This window comes from Trichoderma aggressivum, assembly GCF_033847375.1.
Source record: "Trichoderma aggressivum f. europaeum strain CBS 100526 chromosome Unknown scaffold_052, whole genome shotgun sequence".
NCBI classification, from domain to species: domain Eukaryota; kingdom Fungi; phylum Ascomycota; class Sordariomycetes; order Hypocreales; family Hypocreaceae; genus Trichoderma; species Trichoderma aggressivum.
In genome coordinates, this window is record NW_026946418.1 from 107,314 (window position 1) to 123,880 (window position 16,567).

The following is a 16,567-nucleotide window of genomic DNA, read 5'->3' on the forward strand; positions in this document are numbered from 1 at the left end:
CCTCATTTGCTCAGACCGTTGTCGGCCATCAAGTCATCCGGCGAATCACACGCCGTGTTTTGCCGCCCATGTCCACGACCGTTCCCCCTCGCCCTGCCGCCCGTCGAATCACGGTGCAGAGTGCATATGGCGCACTAGATCCGTCACCAACAGCCTCTGGAGCGCCGTTTTTACTTGCCCAAACGGCCCTCGATTGGGAGCTGCGGGAGCTCTTGAGTGGCTCGATGAAGAAATCTGGGCTTCCCCCATTCGCGCTGGTCTTGATGGCTTGGTGACCGGGTTTGCGCCGTCCCCGAGACGGTAATCAACAGTGGGTTTGTGGGATAATTTCTCGGAGTCTACTTCTTCACCAGGACGGGGACTGTGTGTATCGTCACCAACGAATACGGTGCAGCATGGAGCCCTTGTCAGCAAACTTGTGGATCTTGTGGCGGACACGACTCCGTACAGTTGTGTTCCTGAGGATGGGGATGGGCATGATGGACGCAGCATGAGCATGGAGCGCCACCAAAGACATGAATCGACTTTGTTCGCTAGCTTCCGCCGTGCTCATGCAGACGAACCCTTGCTCGATCATCAACCGTCTGCCGAGCAGCCAGTCGCCCCGCCCGCTAGCAAATTCGTCCTGTTGCCGTTGCCTGCTTGGGGCACACCATGTCGAGATTGCGGTAGCTTGACCTGCATGCCGCCTCGTTCATCACCTTGCCTGTCACATTGGGCCGCGCCAACTCGTGCTCGGCGTGCGCAATCCCCGGATGCTCAAGCGACCAATCTCGCGGCCTGCCCAGCCGCTGGGGGAGGCCTGATTGCGTCCCATCACGGCTCTTGTCTGTCTGCTTTGGTCCGGACTATTGAACGATTCAGGCCATGTCGGCCGTTGCCCGCATGGCGATTTGGCGTGTCACCAAACATCTGATGCTATGCTCGTTCGTATCTTTCCCGCGCTTGTCCTTGTCACCCAGGCTTTTGCTTGCAGCCGTCACTAGCCCATCGTTGATGTGATCCACCGACTTAAAAATCCCTGTATCACTCGCTCCGTAGCGAGTGCAGGGAGGAGGGAAGCTCTTTGAGCCATGTCTTTGCTTTATATCCTCACGGGCCGCCGCATTCAGCCCCCCACCGCTCATCAGTTGTTGATCAATCTTTGCCATCTCACTGCCCGGCTCTCTCGTTCATCTATATCCTTGGGCTTTGTTTCGTTTCGAGGAGTCTGGTACTGCTCGTTATGACTCCAGAGCGCGCTGCGGTTTCATAGCCACTCATTCACGGCAGCAAGTCCTGATCGGCGGGCTGTAAGCGCCTGGCTGCCATGCGATAGAAGCATTCGCCGTCCTTGGCCCAGGTTGAAACCGCGGGCCTTCTCGTTACCTACGTCCCACGCAACCACGGGGGTAATACCGCGCCCAACTCCAACTCCCATTCGTACCTCGTCCGCCACGTTTTTGCAACGACGCGGCTGAAGCAGCTGCAGCCGTTTCCTGCTATCCATCATGGCACCCCATATGCAGGAGCTCACCACCACCCAGGCCACGCGAAGCGTTTCCGACGTTGTCAAGCGGCTGTTGATTCCTTTGACTCCTACAAGCCCACCGGGCCTTGTTCAGGCGGATACAGTCGATCCTTGGTCCAAGGCCGGCAAATATGCTCTCGGGTGGACATATTTCGCGGCTGCCCTCTCGGGCTGCATCTTCTTGGTTCGCATGTGGCACTTTTGGCAAGACAAGATTCGCCAGGCCATTTACAAACAGCAGATAGAGTCACACTACCAAGAGACTTACAATGTCGACTCCAATTTCGTCCAGGCCGCCATTCGCACTGGCATGGCCCAGGAGTTCTTCCCCGACGGTAACCCTATGGGTGAAAAGTTCCGCCCCAAGGCTCACCTCTCGTCCATTGGATTTGTCAACGACACATTAGCCTTGTTTCGATGGATTTTCTATAGATCTGTTCCAGATATCGTCATCGGAAAGCACCGGTTTACCTTCTCATCGCTCTCCGTGCTCGCGACGACATTCATCGCCTTTGCCTTTGCCACCCTCTACACCTTCCTCCAGCAGCCGCTCTACTGGGAGAGCATTCGGTTTGGAGCGCCGCCCGTGGCCATCAGGGCTGGCATGCTTTCCATCGCATTGACTCCGTGGATCATTGCGACTGGCATGAAGACAAACGTACTGACCATGTTGCTTGGCATTGGACCAGAGCGGCTAAACGTCTTTCACCGATGGCTCAGCTACCTTTGTCTATTCCTTTCATTGATTCACATGATCCCGTTCTATGTTCAACCTGTATGGGAAGATAATGGCATGTCAGTCTGGGCCTCAACTTTTCCTCCTTCAAAGGGCATAATTTACGGCACGGGAATTGCCTGTATCGTTCCGCTGCTTTGGCTCAACGTGGCCTCTCTCCCCTGGATTCGGAGAGTTGCCTACGAATCATTTGTTATCCTTCACGTCCCGGTCGGCGTCCTCTACGTTGGGGTGTTGTTCTGGCACACAGCCAACCGGCTCCTCACTTGGGACTACCTCTATGCCACTGTGGCCATCTTTGGGGCCTGCAATATCTTGCGCGTCTTTAAACTGAACTGGGCATGGCCTGGACGACTGTCCTTTATGGTTGGTGATGAGGCCGCAATCACCCTCATGGCCGAAAACGCCATCAAGGTCACCATTCCCACTCAGATGAGATGGAAGCCTGGTCAATACGTCTATCTTCGAATGCCTGGCATCTCATTCTTCGATAACCACCCATTCACTATTTCATCCCTCTGCAGCGAGGATTTCCCTTCTGAATACGGAGAAAACTATCGGGATTGCATCCTCCTATTCAAGGCCTATAGCGGATTCACGCGCAAAGTCCTAGACACCGCCATCGAGAAAGGCCCTTTCCATACGTACCGTGCGTTTTTGGATGGTCCCTACGGCGGCATGCGGCGCGATCTGGCCGCTTTTGACACTTGCATCCTCATTGCTGGCGGAAGCGGCATCACGTCATTGATATCTCAGCTTCTCAACCTGGTGAAGCGAATGCGAGATGGCAAGGCCATCACTAGAAAGGTCGTCGTCGTCTGGGCCATGAAGAAGTTCGAAGACATGGACTGGTTCCGAGAGGAGCTGCGCATCTGCCGCGAATCCGCTCCTCCTGAGAGCGTAAGCTGTAAATTCTTTGTCACTACAGCCGTGCGGAACCGACACGGGCAGCAAATGACTGCTCCCATAAACGGATCCAACACCCGGGCCTTGACCCATAAGCTTCACGATAAACTAGACGGCTTTGTCGCAGGCATTGCCTCGAAGCGAAACTCGGCCTTTATTCAGGCCGAGGCACAGGGAGACCCGGAGCGAGAGCGCGAACTTCGCGAAGAGAATGAGGATCGCATCACGGCCTTGCCACAACAAAAGTACCTGCAACCTCATCAATATCCCCCGCCACCACCTCTCCCTCACCCATCCTCTAATGAATCACCGATGAGCCAGGGTGCCCTTTTTGAAGATAATTTGGGCAACCTCAACGAGAATGGCTATCCCGAGGATAAAAAGCAGCACGATGCGCCACTAGAGGAGCCCGAGGCCCAACCCCAGCCCCATCCCATCGCGGTCCCTGAGCTGGCGCATTTGTACAACTCTGGCATTCCTGCTGGTGGCCCTAGCGATCGTCCGGTATCGACCTTTGGCCCACCAGCCGGGTTCGACTTTGGGTTCCCGGAGACTCCCACCGAATTCCAAAAAAACCTTATGCGATCTGCGTTCCCCATGCCGCACCAAATGACGGAAGACGGTTGGACTGTCGAGTACGGTCGCCCCTCCCTTGGATACATGCTCAAGCAATGGGCCACAGGTGGGCCCGAGGGCAGAGGCATCTTGGGCCGGAGGACCGCCGTCTTTGTATGTGGTCCTCCGGGGATGAGAGTGGGCGTGGCCAACACAGTGGCGAAGCTCCAGGCAGAGATTTGGGGCGACGACGAGCTGGAAGAGATATTTTTGCATACGGAGAACTATGCTCTATAGGGTGGGCGGTGTCTCCGCGTGTGTATCTGTAGATATAATGACGATGAGGCGGAGGATCATGATTGATGTATATTCTTTTTGAAGTCACGAACTGGCTCGAGAGGCCCCTGAGATACCACTTGTATATAGCAACATGCACATATTTTCCTGGATTCATGAGCGTTGATCAAGATGTTTTATGCTTACATATGATTTGCTCTCTGTTGTGTCTTTTGCCTTGTTAGTCTCTTTACTAGCAGTCTATGTTCTCTCCATGGCTCTCAGTTCCATCCAACAGGGAAAAATATAGGATTACACAAATATTCTGTCGCTATGAATCCTTCAAATTGAAGCTCGCTATTGCGTTTGTTACAAACGCGACGCTCTTTGTGCCTGCTCTGGATGGTCCGGGTGCTGATGGGCACCTGCGTCGAGTGGGTTGGTTGGTTACCCGCCAAAGTAGATGAAGATGTTTTGAGCAAAGTGTCTTTCGTGTCGTTGTTACAACGTGATTTTGTGCTTGATTTGTAGATGGATCAAGACTGGAACAGACACGGCAATGAAACAGATTTTACGCAGTTGTCTTTTCACACTCAGGTATACTTCGATGCATTCAGTTTATTGACATCATCAACCCGGCCGCCCCGGTACGAGCTGGTAGAGTCGTTACTCCCCAAGTACCTATATGTACCTACTTTACAGGTAACCGACAGCGATCCGTCATTGTTTGTTTTGAATTCTGTCTTTGAGCTAGTCAGGCACTATCAATCGGCACCTTGATAGTATGCCGCGGCCGATAGAGTTTGTCATGGACGAACCTTCCGAGAACCTTGATGGCTGCGTGCCTTTGTCGTCACATGCGGCTCTTCCGTACTTAACCTATACAACCACGAGTATGCGGCTTTGTTGACAACCTCGTGCACAATTTTTTGGGACTTTTTATAAAAAAAGAAGCGATTAAATCAACGTCTTATTTAATCAGATTATTCTCTCTCACGCGACACCATGCACGACCTCGAAGACAGCACGATGCACAAGATCGAGAAGGGGTGGAGCATTGCCACGAAATGTTCCAAAGAGCGGTTGACACGAGTATATGGCTGGACAGACGATGAGTATTCCGTTGCTATGCATCAAGGGCTTGTGATGCTGGAGACGGTGTGCACGTTTGTGCATGGAGGTGTCAAATCAGGGCAATACAAGTATGTGTCAAGTTGCATGTTATTTTGCGATATTCCTCGTTGCTGACTCTTGGGTTTCTCTTTCTAGATTACCAGTCGACTTCTGGAAGATGCTCCTCGCCGAGTATGGCATCGTTGTGTATCCGTCGGCCATGACAGAGTGTTTGGCCCCCTCAGGGGTAGGTTCGAGCCAGACTTTTACAGAGATATACAGCGAACACATTGGTTTGTCGATTCGATTTGAAACTGCACTTCCAATTGCTCAAAGATACTAACTTTGCCTTCTGCAACAGTTATGCTAGGGAAGCGCGACTCCAGTCGTCCGCCGTTGTGCCCGTTTGAATATCTAAAAGAGCCGTTACCCGTGTACGAAAAATGAGAGGGCGAGACTTGCAAACAGCTGGGAATGGGTTTCATGATTAACATAGCGGGGGATATATCACAATTACTCATCTTTGAGAGATGACAGCGGCAGAGAAGCAACAGGATAGAAGAAATATAGAATCACTCATGAATCCACCTTTTGTCCCATGGCACCATCCCGATTTGCCCTCCATACGCCCTCCTCGCCTTCAAATTCTTCCTTCTTCCATACCTCTACCCTAGATTTGCATGCTTCGAGGGCCTCCTCCCCTGCCCTCCACGCAGCTTGCCGATGTGGTGACGAGACTGCGATGAGGATGCTCTCTTCGCCAATGGGTACGGTGCCCAAGCGATGGATCATGGAGATGCCCTTGAGCCCGTGCTTGCTGAGGATGTCCTTGCAGATGGCCAACATTGTCCGCAGGGCTAGCTTGTTATAGGCTGTGTACTGGAGTTCCTTTACTGGCTTCCCGGCAAAGTTATCTCGCGTTGTTCCTATTCAGATGTGATTAGCGAGAGAGTGGCCCAACATGAGATATCAGACCGTAACGTTGCAATAAGTGAGCCACCCACCTGCAAACAAGACAATGGCGCCGGCCGCGGGACTGCGGACTTTGTCCATGGCCTGCTGGATGTTGAGATAATCGTGGGTCAGGCCCACGTAGCAGCCGTCTTCAGACATGTCCCAGATGGTATTTGCGTCGTCATCTTTGATATCTCCCATGGCTAGTGGCGAACGAAATACGCTCGGGTTTGTGAGTGTTGCAGAGGGTTGAGACAGAGCTCGATCAACGATGAATGATATCCAAAACAAACGCCCGATAATCCCAAACAGAAAAAGGCAAAGACAATGAAATGCAGATGTAATGGAGAAGATGAGACAGACGATATATAAAGATGAGATGTGGTAAAAGATTATATACTGGCTATGGTTTACGAGATGCCGTTTGCGAAGGTTTTGGAGTGGCGTAGGACGGCAGAACCAAGCAGGTACTTTATCGTGCAGCAATAGATGGCGGGGGGCTGATGTACCTACAGCAGGCCTTTGGTTAGTAGGTAGATGCAGCGGCTGAGTAAGCGCCAGCTCTTTTAAGGTTCAGCTCCTACTAATGCTGCAAAATAAGGTGGGACTTCTCTTTTGACTGTTGCAACATCCCACCATGTGACTTGAACTTGAACTTCATCTTGCAGCTTCGTCGACAAGGCTATTCGCTCTCTTTTACTTCCTTTCCTCTACACCATTATCATCATAGGCTCTCCCCCTCAGAATCGTGCCTGATTGGCCTCTGTCGTTATGCGCGACGACCAGCACGCACGATCCCCAGACCGGGGCAGAGATCGTGAAGCCGCCCGCGACTCTCGCCATGCTCGATCGAGAGACAGAGACCGAGACCGAGACAGAGACCGAGACCGAGACAGAGACAGAGACAGGGATTACTACTACGACGACCACCAACCATCGCGGCAGGGTAAAGACACGGCCCGCGCACTCATAGGAGATTGAAATACAGTTACAGGGCTATTTACCTATGGCTGATGAATTGAGCTTGACGGCTAACTTGCCCACGGGACAACGAGGCTATTCACAGTCTCCATCCAGGGACGACGACATGTACGGCAACGCGTGGGACCGGCGCGACCATCACTCCCGGCCGCATCGCCAGCCTCCCTCCGCTGCGCCAGAATACCGAGACGCTCATGACGCGCGCCCGAGGCGGAGCCTGAGCCCTCGTGACTGGAGCCATGACAACCAAGGCAGAATGTATAACGATGACTATCACCGCGGGCGTCATGACCAAGATAGAGGCTACGACTATGGCTCCTCCTCTTCCTACCGTGAGAGGAGATCCTACAACTCTCGATCGCCACAGGGAGACTATTACAGCAGGAGTCGTTCCCGCAGTCCCGCCAGAGAAGGTGGTCGATTGAGAGAGGCTGGGCTGCCAAGTGATACCGTTATCTTCGAAGGGTTGCCTGTCAGGGTAGACGCAATGGAGGTTCGTACTTTGCGATTATTGTATCGAGAAAGTGTGTGTCTGACGAGAATCTCTGTCTAGTTACGAGAGAGCATTATCCGCGATTGCATTTCCGACAACTACTCTCTTGTCGATGTTCGGATAACCTATTCTAAAGGCATGTGCCCTTGCACTCTAACTCTTGTCAATGTCCATTCCTAACACTGCACAAAGGAAAGCGCCGAGCCTTTATCCAGTTTGAGGAAGTTGATCATGCAGCCGCCTTTGTCAATGAAAACTTCCCCAAAGTCCTCATCACACTACCTCACACGACTGATGAAGTCCCAGATGGCAGAATCAGCGCCTACATCCACTTTGCCCATCGCAGGGAGGACGCGGAGACGCGCGCTTCCGGTGGTGGTGGTGGTGGTGGCCAATGGATCTGCCAACCTGTAAGATTCCCCTCTGCCAGGAGACGCAATCTATAGCTATAACTAACAATTACGCAGTGCGGCTTCAACAACTACTCTTCGCGCACCAAATGCAAGCGCTGTGGCTCATCTCCATCATGTGCGTCCGATTTGATACTGCTTCTCGGTGGCTGGCTGCTGACGTATAATCCTTAGCTTCCACAATGCGATTAAGCCTAAATCCCGCTGCTGATGCTGCCGAGGCGCCTACCCAGATCCTGGTGGTCTATCCCCTGACTGCCTTTGTCGACGAGGACATGTTCGCTACAGACATGAAGCGTCTAGAACTTGAAAAGCTTGACCCAGCCAGCCAGAAGCTGGTACCAGGCTCCAAGCTCCAGTCAACTGCCCCAGCTGATCGTGCTGCTCGGACTGGTGCACGCCCGGGGTCGCTCCACCGCGTATTCTTAATGCGCGATCCGAATACAGGAGAGTCCGTCAAGTATGGCTTTGCTGAGTTTTGGACCTTGCAGGACGCTGTCGATGCCATGGCTAAAATCAAGCTGCTCCCATCCTTCACTGTTGCGGCTTGTGCTGTCAACGTGTCTCACATTCATATGGGCGTCTTTGTCCCAGAGGAACGTGAGGTTACTCCCGAGACCGAACGACTTTCCTTTACCCCCTTGTTCAACACCACCCTCCGCGTCCGGTATCGTGATTTGCGAGCCTACCCCAGCCAGAAACTCCTATCTGCTGAGCCCCCTGAGGCTATAAATACAGACGGAGAGCCAAAGGGGAGTGATCCGAGTGGAAACAACAAGAAACCGAAGAAGAGAAAGGCAGATGACCCTCAAGGTGCTGCTGCCGCCAAGAGGGCAGTCCCTGCGATGGCTGGTCATATGGCTTTATGGCAGAAGAAGCATGAAGAGATTCACACAGGGGAGTCCAACGACAAGACCGCTGCTAAGCCACCACCACCCGTCATAAAGAGCTCAAAGGAAGCGCCCATCAAGTTTTCGTTTACTGGAGCATCAATGCAGGCCTCGGGCCCTTCAGCGGTTTCGTCAGTCCCAGTCCATCCTGCACCTCCCGCACCCTCTTCCGCACCTCCACCTCCGCCGGAGGAACAAAATAGCGACAACATGCCTGAAGCCAAGCCTGACGTTCAGGCTAAAGAAGAAAAGCCAATCACCCCGTATGCGGACCGAGACAAGCTACAATGTCTTCTTTGCATGCGTAAATTCAAATCACTAGACGAGCTACGTCGCCATTCAAATTCGCAGCTCCATGCAGAGAAGCTGCTCGATGAGCAGTCCGTCAAGAACGCGGTAGAGAGGTTGAGTAAACGAGGGATCCGGCTACCAAAACAAACCGAAGCCGGTGATGAATTCGGCGCCACGGCACCACAATACCGAGACAGGGCCAAGGAACGACGCGAGCAGTGGAACCAACCTAAGAAACCGCCGCCTGCTCCCGCGGAGAAGAGCGCTTCTGGGTCACAGAAGGACCAAGGCAAGGCTCCTGTGCAGGAGAAGGCTCCGGCGCAGTCTAAAGGCGCTGGCATGCTTGCCAAGATGGGCTGGATGTCTGGCAGCGGCTTGGGTGCCAATGCTGAGGGGCGCACCGAGAGCATCGTCACCCACGTGTATCGGCAAGGCGTGGGCCTTGGGGCCGAAGGTGCGAATCTGGGAAACGCGCAGGCTTTGGGAGAGAGCAGGACGCTCAACAAGCGCAAGGACTATGTTGATGCCGTCAATGACCGGGCGAGAGAGCGGTTCTTCAACGAGTTTGGAGAGAAGAAGGATGATGAGCAGAACAGCGAGGACAAGAAAGAGGAGTGAAGGACAGGTTATTGGATGAAAATGTTTCTGGAACATACACAAAGGCGTTTGAAGACTCGAATACACTTCTAGGCAGCAAATATAATGACTGCTCTTTTTTTTTCATCTTCTTTCTTTTCCTCTCTTCGCAATGGGGCTTCAAGATTTGAACTTGCTTCATTCCAAAGCTATGTTGCATTCTCGAGACTACTTGGCTTCATGGGCTAGTCATTGAGAGCTAGGCAAAGGATTCCATGTAGGATTATCGTAGAGTCAATATCAAAAGATAAATTACTGGTACTGTGTGCTTCAAGATTGCTTTGGTGCGCTAGTAATATCACTCGTGTATTCAAGTGATGGACTTGCTTGCTTGTACCCAAGAAATCCACCGTTGCTACGGTATATTCCCCCGGCCGTTTCGTAAATGTACATTAAGTCTGATATCTCGTAGATTCGCTGTAACCCCATAAATCATCCCGCCATCTTATTAAAACCCCGTTTGCTTTATGAAAAATAGAAGAATATTTCCCCCGTTTTGGTAATCGCATGGCCTCTATAGAGCACTCATCATCATGGAGAGAGCCACGGCGACGGTTCCCGCCAGGGTAATCGAAATGGTAGGATAGAGAGCAGAGCCGGCAGAGTCTTGTGAATTGTCAGAATTGCTAGTCTCACTAGGGTTTCCAGGGTTCCCAGAACTGGTAGAATCTCCAGAGTCTTCAGAACTGCCTGGTTCGGTGGAACTAGGGGTAGATGAATTACCTGAATCGTCAGCGCCTGTAGAAACAGGGCCAGGGATTGACTTTGAGCCTTCCTGGAACTCCATAATGTTGCTGGTTGTCGAGTTGAGAGTTGCCTGAGCAATGCCAATCTGCTTGTTCTGCAAGTCGTAGACGACATATGCAGACCTTAGGAAGGTGTCGCCGAGCAAGATGAACTGGTCGCTTGTGATGCCGTAGCCTTCCGTTGAACTCATGCCAAACGTGCAGACTCCGCTCCATCCCTTGAACAAATTGGACAGAGTGGGGTCCGCCTTGATGTCGTCTTGTACCGAGGCGAGATTGTTAATAATCATTTCATCAATGGGCACTTTGATCGTCTTGTTGCTGAATTGGAAGTCAAAGGTATCCTTGGAGTCTGCTTTGCCGCAATCAACAAAAGGGATGGGGACTCCTCGGATGTTGAGGACGCCGTACTTCTTCCAGAGGGCCTGCACAACAGCATCTGGAAGGAGACTGATTGTTGAGCCGGAATCCAGAATGGCACTGCCATTGACGGCAGGGGTATCGACGGCGGAGGCTTTGAACCCATTCAACTGAACGTTGTACATGACGATATCCTGAGTCTTGGCAATACTCGCGGGCAGGGGCTGAAGGGGGAGAGTGGCGAGGCCGTCGTGGAACTTGTCGGTGTCGACACCGCCAAAGAGTATAGCACCCTGGTTGGTTTGCAGGTCATTGAGGTAGAGACTGAATGCCGGCACAGGAATGACATTTTGGGATACCATGTTGTCGATGATGGTGGGATACTTTACGTCGGCCGAGACGGCCTCCTTGAATCCCAGACCCATGATGCCTGTACCACGAACGGAGATGAGGGCTAAGCCCAGCTGTTGGCTCTTGACAGTCGCGTTACCAATGGTAACTGTATCCTTGAAGTAAGTGCCCTGAATCCTGCGGCCATCAAGGTAGCTGATATCGAAGTCTTCTGTGCTCGACTTGTAGGAAGAACTACGAGACGGATTAACTAGAATAACATGAGAAGTCAGCGGAGGGATTCACACGAATACTGGAGAAATAGAAAGGATCGCTAGCTGGCTTACATTGTTTGTAACAGAATTCCCCGACCGATTGCTGTACTGATGGATCTGTGCAGAGATCTGCCCTGACTGAATTGACCCAGGTATCACTGCTACCGGTATCGAGAAGGAAGCTCAGCTTCTGGGGAGGCGTGCCGATGCTGAACTCGGCATAATAGCCACCCCCAGTGATGTTGTTGAGCGCGTCAAGACTAATACTGCCATCGCGACGGAGTAATGAGGGAGAGGGATCACTGCTGAGATATCGCTTCTCAATGGGGACATGGAGAATGCCCGCGGAAACGGAGCCAGCGGCGATGAGGCCGGCCAGCGAGAGGTACTGGGCAGACGAGCGCATTGTGAAGGGCGCAAGGGAAAAAACAAACGGAGGAACTGAGCTCAATGCTGTGATGATAGCCGAAGAAGAGGCCGAAGATGGCAGAGCAGACTAGATTCTCTTTCGTTTGCCTGGTGTCATGGACAGGCGAAAAAGGGCGGAAACTGTTTGGGACTCCTTAGTATTTAAGCATAGATTTAGGAACTGCGGCGATTGCCTGAAGGAGCTGAAAGACCATCATCTCTCGTTTGGGGCCTCATCCCTGCCACTGCAGGAGGCTAGAACGACTCGGGGATGGGGAGGCCACGCTCGAGACCCAGCAGCCCTGCCTATGGTCGAGTGGTACGGGAAGGGCCCCATGAGTCTAATTGTCTTGTGCCGTGCGACGACAATAGCAGAGTTGAGCTTGACTGAGCGAGACATTTCTTCCCGGTGGGACGGTGCCATGTATCAGAACTTGCAGTAGCCTGGCGCCCAATGCTGGTAGCCGCCCATCAGCAAGCAGCATGAGAGCATCAGGGGGAGTCTCGATGACCGTCTCGAATTGTGCCAGAGCCGCAGCTAGCTCGACAGACGGGGCAGCGTAGCATGGCTCCCAAGCCTTGGCAAATCCTCCTGGAGCTGAAGCGCCACGTCGATCTAGCCAAGCAGCAAATTGACCGGAAGCAATTTTCCGCCGTCGTGCAAAAGAGCCAATGCAAAGCAGCTACTAGTGGTCTATTGGGTTGAAGGTGCCTTGGCTGCGCCACAACCCCAGGCCAAGCTGCCGAGCTGCAGTAGGGACAATTTTCGTTTGCGAGGCGAGTGAGTCAATGGGTCGGGAATTGCACGAGTAGCTGCCCAACTTGGCGACGGACTGCTATGGGGGGTTTGTGCGTTATCGTGCTCGTCCCGAAAGGGTAATTGCCGATTGACATGAAGAATGAACGGCGCGTTACGCGGAAAAGAAAAGAGAGAGATGAAGAGAAAGAAAAGAAATTGAAGTTGTGGGGAGAAGGATTTTGCAAAGGACGTTTGCTTAGGTAGAGGTTGTGATTAGCCTCGGCGTCGGAATATGGCATTCCGTACCTTCCTCCAGAGAGGAGTGAAGTTATACTACTAGGAGGTACCTACCTGTAGTACTGCGCCTCTATTTGATAGTACATTGAACATGTATCTACAGCAGCACTTTGAATTGTTACACGTGAAATATTGGCTCCAAAGTAAACGAGGCGGAATGTTCACATGGTGTATGCAAACATCTTTTGGTTGCTATTTTTGGAACGGATGGGCTGTTTGGCTACTGCTGTGCTGCTAGATCCTAGCATGTGCCTGTGCCTGTGCCGAAGGAGTGTAGCTGCGGCTGAATCTGCCTCATGTGCTGGGCTGGGCAATAACAAATTGAGACCAACGAAATGCCGGTGTTTGGCGCATTGAGGCTGAATACATACTCGTACATGTATCCGGGATGCTGTATGCATCTTGTTGCCAGTAGGCGAACGAGTTGAATGCTGGCAAAGCAGAGGACAGAAAAAAAACAAGACCGAGAAGATTACGACCTATTCTTTAAGCATCTGCTACTATATCTATGTTTTCTCCAGTATTTGCTACTACATCTACACTTCTTTAATGACAGCTGCTATGTCTATGTTTCTCTAGTAAATCCTGCTACGATTATACCAAGGTCTATGTGAACACGCAGATAAACTCTGCCATCATTTGATACACCAATGACACCCTTCTTTTATAGTTAAGACCACCACTTGTCGCTAGCTTAAAATCATCAAAAACCAGTAGAACAATCGCCTTGACTCAGTCCAGGTATCTCATCTCGCCCCTGCCTGCCCTTCCAAATACGCCGAAAAAAAAAAAGAAACAGATAAAAAAGACTCATCACGTCTAATGTCCGAGACCGCCGCCAGATGCTGGAAAGAGCTGCCCGTAGCTAGGAGGAGGAGCCTCAGAGCCCTCCAGATCACTTGTCGTATTCCTCCTCCACCACTGGAAATCCATTGGCGGGCGAGTCATCTCAGGGGCTGCCAACGTCCAGAACTCCTCATCATACGGCTTATCCAGATACAGAGGCACCCTCGGAGCATGCCTCTCCCCATGTTCATACCCGTTCGCCCACACAATGGTGTAAACCCTCGCCCGCTGCGTAATCTCGGACCAGCTCACGACATCGGGGTCATATGAATCCGGTCCGAGCAAGACCGCCGTAGCCTTTGCCGCATAATACACATCTTGGACGAGCTTCCCCTCCCAGGTGATGTGGCCGGGCTGGACAGTCATGTGCGAATAATCAGTGACGGTATCCCACTCGAACGACACCTCGGGATCGTGCAGCCTCGAGAAAATGTCCCGGACTTTTGCTAGGTCGCGGTTGGCAGTCAAGAGGCCCCAGAATCTCCGCACGGACAGGGCGTCTCTGAACTTGATCGCCGGCCTGTTTCTATCGTAATTCTCAGTGTTTGCGTGGTGAGATTCGATTGTCGACATGCATTTATCGCACCAGCCGATGAGAAGTTTGAGAACCGTGGGTGGCTTGTTACTGCAGGGCTTGTAGTCTTCTGTGTGTTTGATTGGGCGTGCCTTTGAACAGTGGACGTACTCGTTGCGGGACCAACACATGCAAACCGTGTAGTGGCATTTGGCGAGGCGACACATGATGGGATGTTTTGGTGATGGTGAAGTCGGGGAGTGAGAAGTGTGGGGGAGAGGTTGTTGGCAGTGAGATGTCAAGGAGAAATGGGTGATTTTGGCTGTTGGTGGCTGCATGTAGACCGAGATTCAGAGGCTCTTATTGTGAGAGAGACTGGACATGAAACGACGCGTGAACGAAGTGGGGGCTTTGTCTTGTAGAATCCAACAACTGAACAAAAAACAGTGTTGCATTGGTGAATATACTCTGAAACCAACAGTTTATTGTTAGTCTGAACAATGAATGGGCTTGTTGTAGACCCAAACAGTTCATGTATGTAGTAGCTCTTGTGGACTCGAACTCAAACATCAAGCAAACCACCTTATAAGCAGCCAATTAGAAAAGTGTAGCAGTTCAAATATGAACCCAAATCTCGTTCCTGTCCACGCTGTAAAAGAAAAACGCCATGATCCCCCCATGTTTCTTTATCCTAATCCAAAGAGCTCTCTCTCATCGTTCAAATCTTGGATCCCCTCTCGGCCTCGTCCTGCTGCAACCGAACAACGCCCTGGTTATCTCAATGTCAGTTCTTTCTTCATTCATCATCATCAAACACAAAAACAGAAAGAAGAAAAAAGAACTCACCTCCTGCACGCAACTCGCCAACAACGTGCCGTCCGCCGCATAGATCCGCTGCATCACAAGCCCCCTCCCATCTCCGCTCCACGGGCTCTCTATCTCCGAAAACATCCACTCGTCCGCCCTCACCCGCTTCGGCTCGTGAAAGTAGATGCTGTGGTCCAGGCTCACCAGCATCCCGACCCGCGGCCTCCCCGCCCAGTCCTCCAACCTGCTGCCCATGCCCTCAAACTCGAGAAACTGCCGCATTCTGTCGCCCTCGGCGTCCGGCAGCTCCGCGACCTGCTCCGGCGTCCGGCCCATCCGCCACAGCCGGTGGATGCGCGACACCGTGCCGATGAAGTAGCTGTCCGAGACGTACGCCAGCGCGTTGAGGTGCGCCTGGTGCCCTCCCGCCGCCGAGATCCGGCCCCGGCAGCGATGCCACTGCCGCGCCCTGCGCTGGTCCGGCCGGGCATCGGCGACCCTGAGCTCGATGCGGCGGCTCCTGAACGGCCCGGCCCGGTCCCAGAGCGCATCGCCTTCCGTGTCCCAGCTCGGGTCCGGCTTCTCGACGTCCGGCAGCGCCGCCGCGTGTTGGATCTGCTTGGCGCCGCCGCTGTTCTCGCGCACGAAGCTGATGGTCGTCGTGAAGATGCAGTTGCCCTTCTGCCGCGCCTGCACCGTCCGCGTCGCAAACGACCGCCCGTCGCGCACCCGCTCGACGTGGTACATGATGGGGATCGTCGCGGAACCAGCCAGCAGGAAATAGCAGTGGCACGAGTGCACCAGGAAGTCGTCGCGCACCGTCAGCTGGGCTGCGGCCAGGCTCTGCGCAATCACGGCGCCTCCATAGACGCCTCGCGCGCCGGGGGGCAGCCACAGCGGCCGTGTGTTGGTGAAGATGTCCTGTTGGCAACAAGGTCGTTTAGCTTTCACGATGGGCTTCCTTTGAGGATTCTCTCGTCTTCTTACCGGGCCCAACACCGCCAGCGGCGTCACCTCGACCGTGTTCTCGATGGGCGCCTTGCTCGCATCCGGCTCCGGAGGCCGTAGCAGCGTCGTGCGCTTGTCCAACACTTTTTCCGTCCCCTCCAACTTGGTGTCTTTATCGCTGTCACTCATCTTTGTATTGTCGGCTAGACTTTTTCAAAGGGGCTTCATATCTATTGAAGAACAAGATGGATCCAAAACAATTGCTACCCACGTATACTTATTTAAAACAGAAAAGACAAAAAATAGAGGGAAAAGAAAACAAAACAGATTGAACTCAAGTGTCTCGGGATTCGAGTCAAGTCCTCAGGGGGGGGGGGGTCTCACTTGACGTCAGGCTCTGCAGAATTGCCTCGGCTCAGCCCTGCCTCAAGCTAACCAACGAACTGCCAGACCATCCGTATCCCCAACCAACGAACCGAGTACGGAAACAAAAAAAAAACACGCGCTCAATCTTGCTGGCTAATTGACTTTGCCGTTAGCACCAAT

At 52.7% G+C, this 16,567-nt stretch overlaps 7 protein-coding genes across 7 annotated transcripts; 3 read left to right on the forward strand and 4 right to left on the reverse strand.

The window, feature by feature from the left end:
- Positions 1-1,490: 1,490 nt before the first annotated feature.
- On the forward strand, positions 1,491-4,004 carry Triagg1_9371 (uncharacterized protein; the record flags this gene model as incomplete). The annotated part of the gene is made up of 1 exon (XM_062904321.1): positions 1,491-4,004. One exon carries the CDS (start codon positions 1,491-1,493, stop codon positions 4,002-4,004), a length of 2,514 nt encoding a protein of 837 aa, XP_062751665.1.
- Positions 4,005-4,988: 984 nt separating this feature from the next.
- Triagg1_9372 (uncharacterized protein) lies at positions 4,989-5,543 on the forward strand (the record flags this gene model as incomplete). The annotated part of the gene is made up of 3 exons (XM_062904322.1): positions 4,989-5,185; positions 5,253-5,389; positions 5,458-5,543. 3 exons carry the CDS (start codon positions 4,989-4,991, stop codon positions 5,541-5,543), a joined length of 420 nt encoding a protein of 139 aa, XP_062751666.1.
- Positions 5,544-5,672: 129 nt separating this feature from the next.
- On the reverse strand, positions 5,673-6,251 carry Triagg1_9373 (uncharacterized protein; the record flags this gene model as incomplete). The annotated part of the gene is made up of 2 exons (XM_062904323.1): positions 5,673-6,022; positions 6,101-6,251. 2 exons carry the CDS (start codon positions 6,249-6,251, stop codon positions 5,673-5,675), a joined length of 501 nt encoding a protein of 166 aa, XP_062751667.1.
- A 640-nt stretch (positions 6,252-6,891) lies between these two features.
- Positions 6,892-9,733, forward strand: Triagg1_9374 (uncharacterized protein; the record flags this gene model as incomplete). The annotated part of the gene is made up of 5 exons (XM_062904324.1): positions 6,892-6,996; positions 7,045-7,524; positions 7,722-7,934; positions 7,992-8,052; positions 8,109-9,733. 5 exons carry the CDS (start codon positions 6,892-6,894, stop codon positions 9,731-9,733), a joined length of 2,484 nt encoding a protein of 827 aa, XP_062751668.1.
- A 532-nt stretch (positions 9,734-10,265) lies between these two features.
- On the reverse strand, positions 10,266-11,868 carry Triagg1_9375 (uncharacterized protein; the record flags this gene model as incomplete). The annotated part of the gene is made up of 2 exons (XM_062904325.1): positions 10,266-11,458; positions 11,535-11,868. The coding sequence occupies 2 exons, from the start codon at positions 11,866-11,868 to the stop codon at positions 10,266-10,268; spliced, it is 1,527 nt and encodes a 508-aa protein (XP_062751669.1).
- A 1,857-nt stretch (positions 11,869-13,725) lies between these two features.
- Triagg1_9376 (uncharacterized protein) lies at positions 13,726-14,493 on the reverse strand (the record flags this gene model as incomplete). Its single annotated transcript, XM_062904326.1, has 1 exon — positions 13,726-14,493. One exon carries the CDS (start codon positions 14,491-14,493, stop codon positions 13,726-13,728), a length of 768 nt encoding a protein of 255 aa, XP_062751670.1.
- A 491-nt stretch (positions 14,494-14,984) lies between these two features.
- Positions 14,985-16,210, reverse strand: Triagg1_9377 (uncharacterized protein; the record flags this gene model as incomplete). The annotated part of the gene is made up of 3 exons (XM_062904328.1): positions 14,985-15,035; positions 15,113-15,994; positions 16,061-16,210. The coding sequence occupies 3 exons, from the start codon at positions 16,208-16,210 to the stop codon at positions 14,985-14,987; spliced, it is 1,083 nt and encodes a 360-aa protein (XP_062751671.1).
- Between the last annotated feature and the right edge of the window lie 357 nt (positions 16,211-16,567).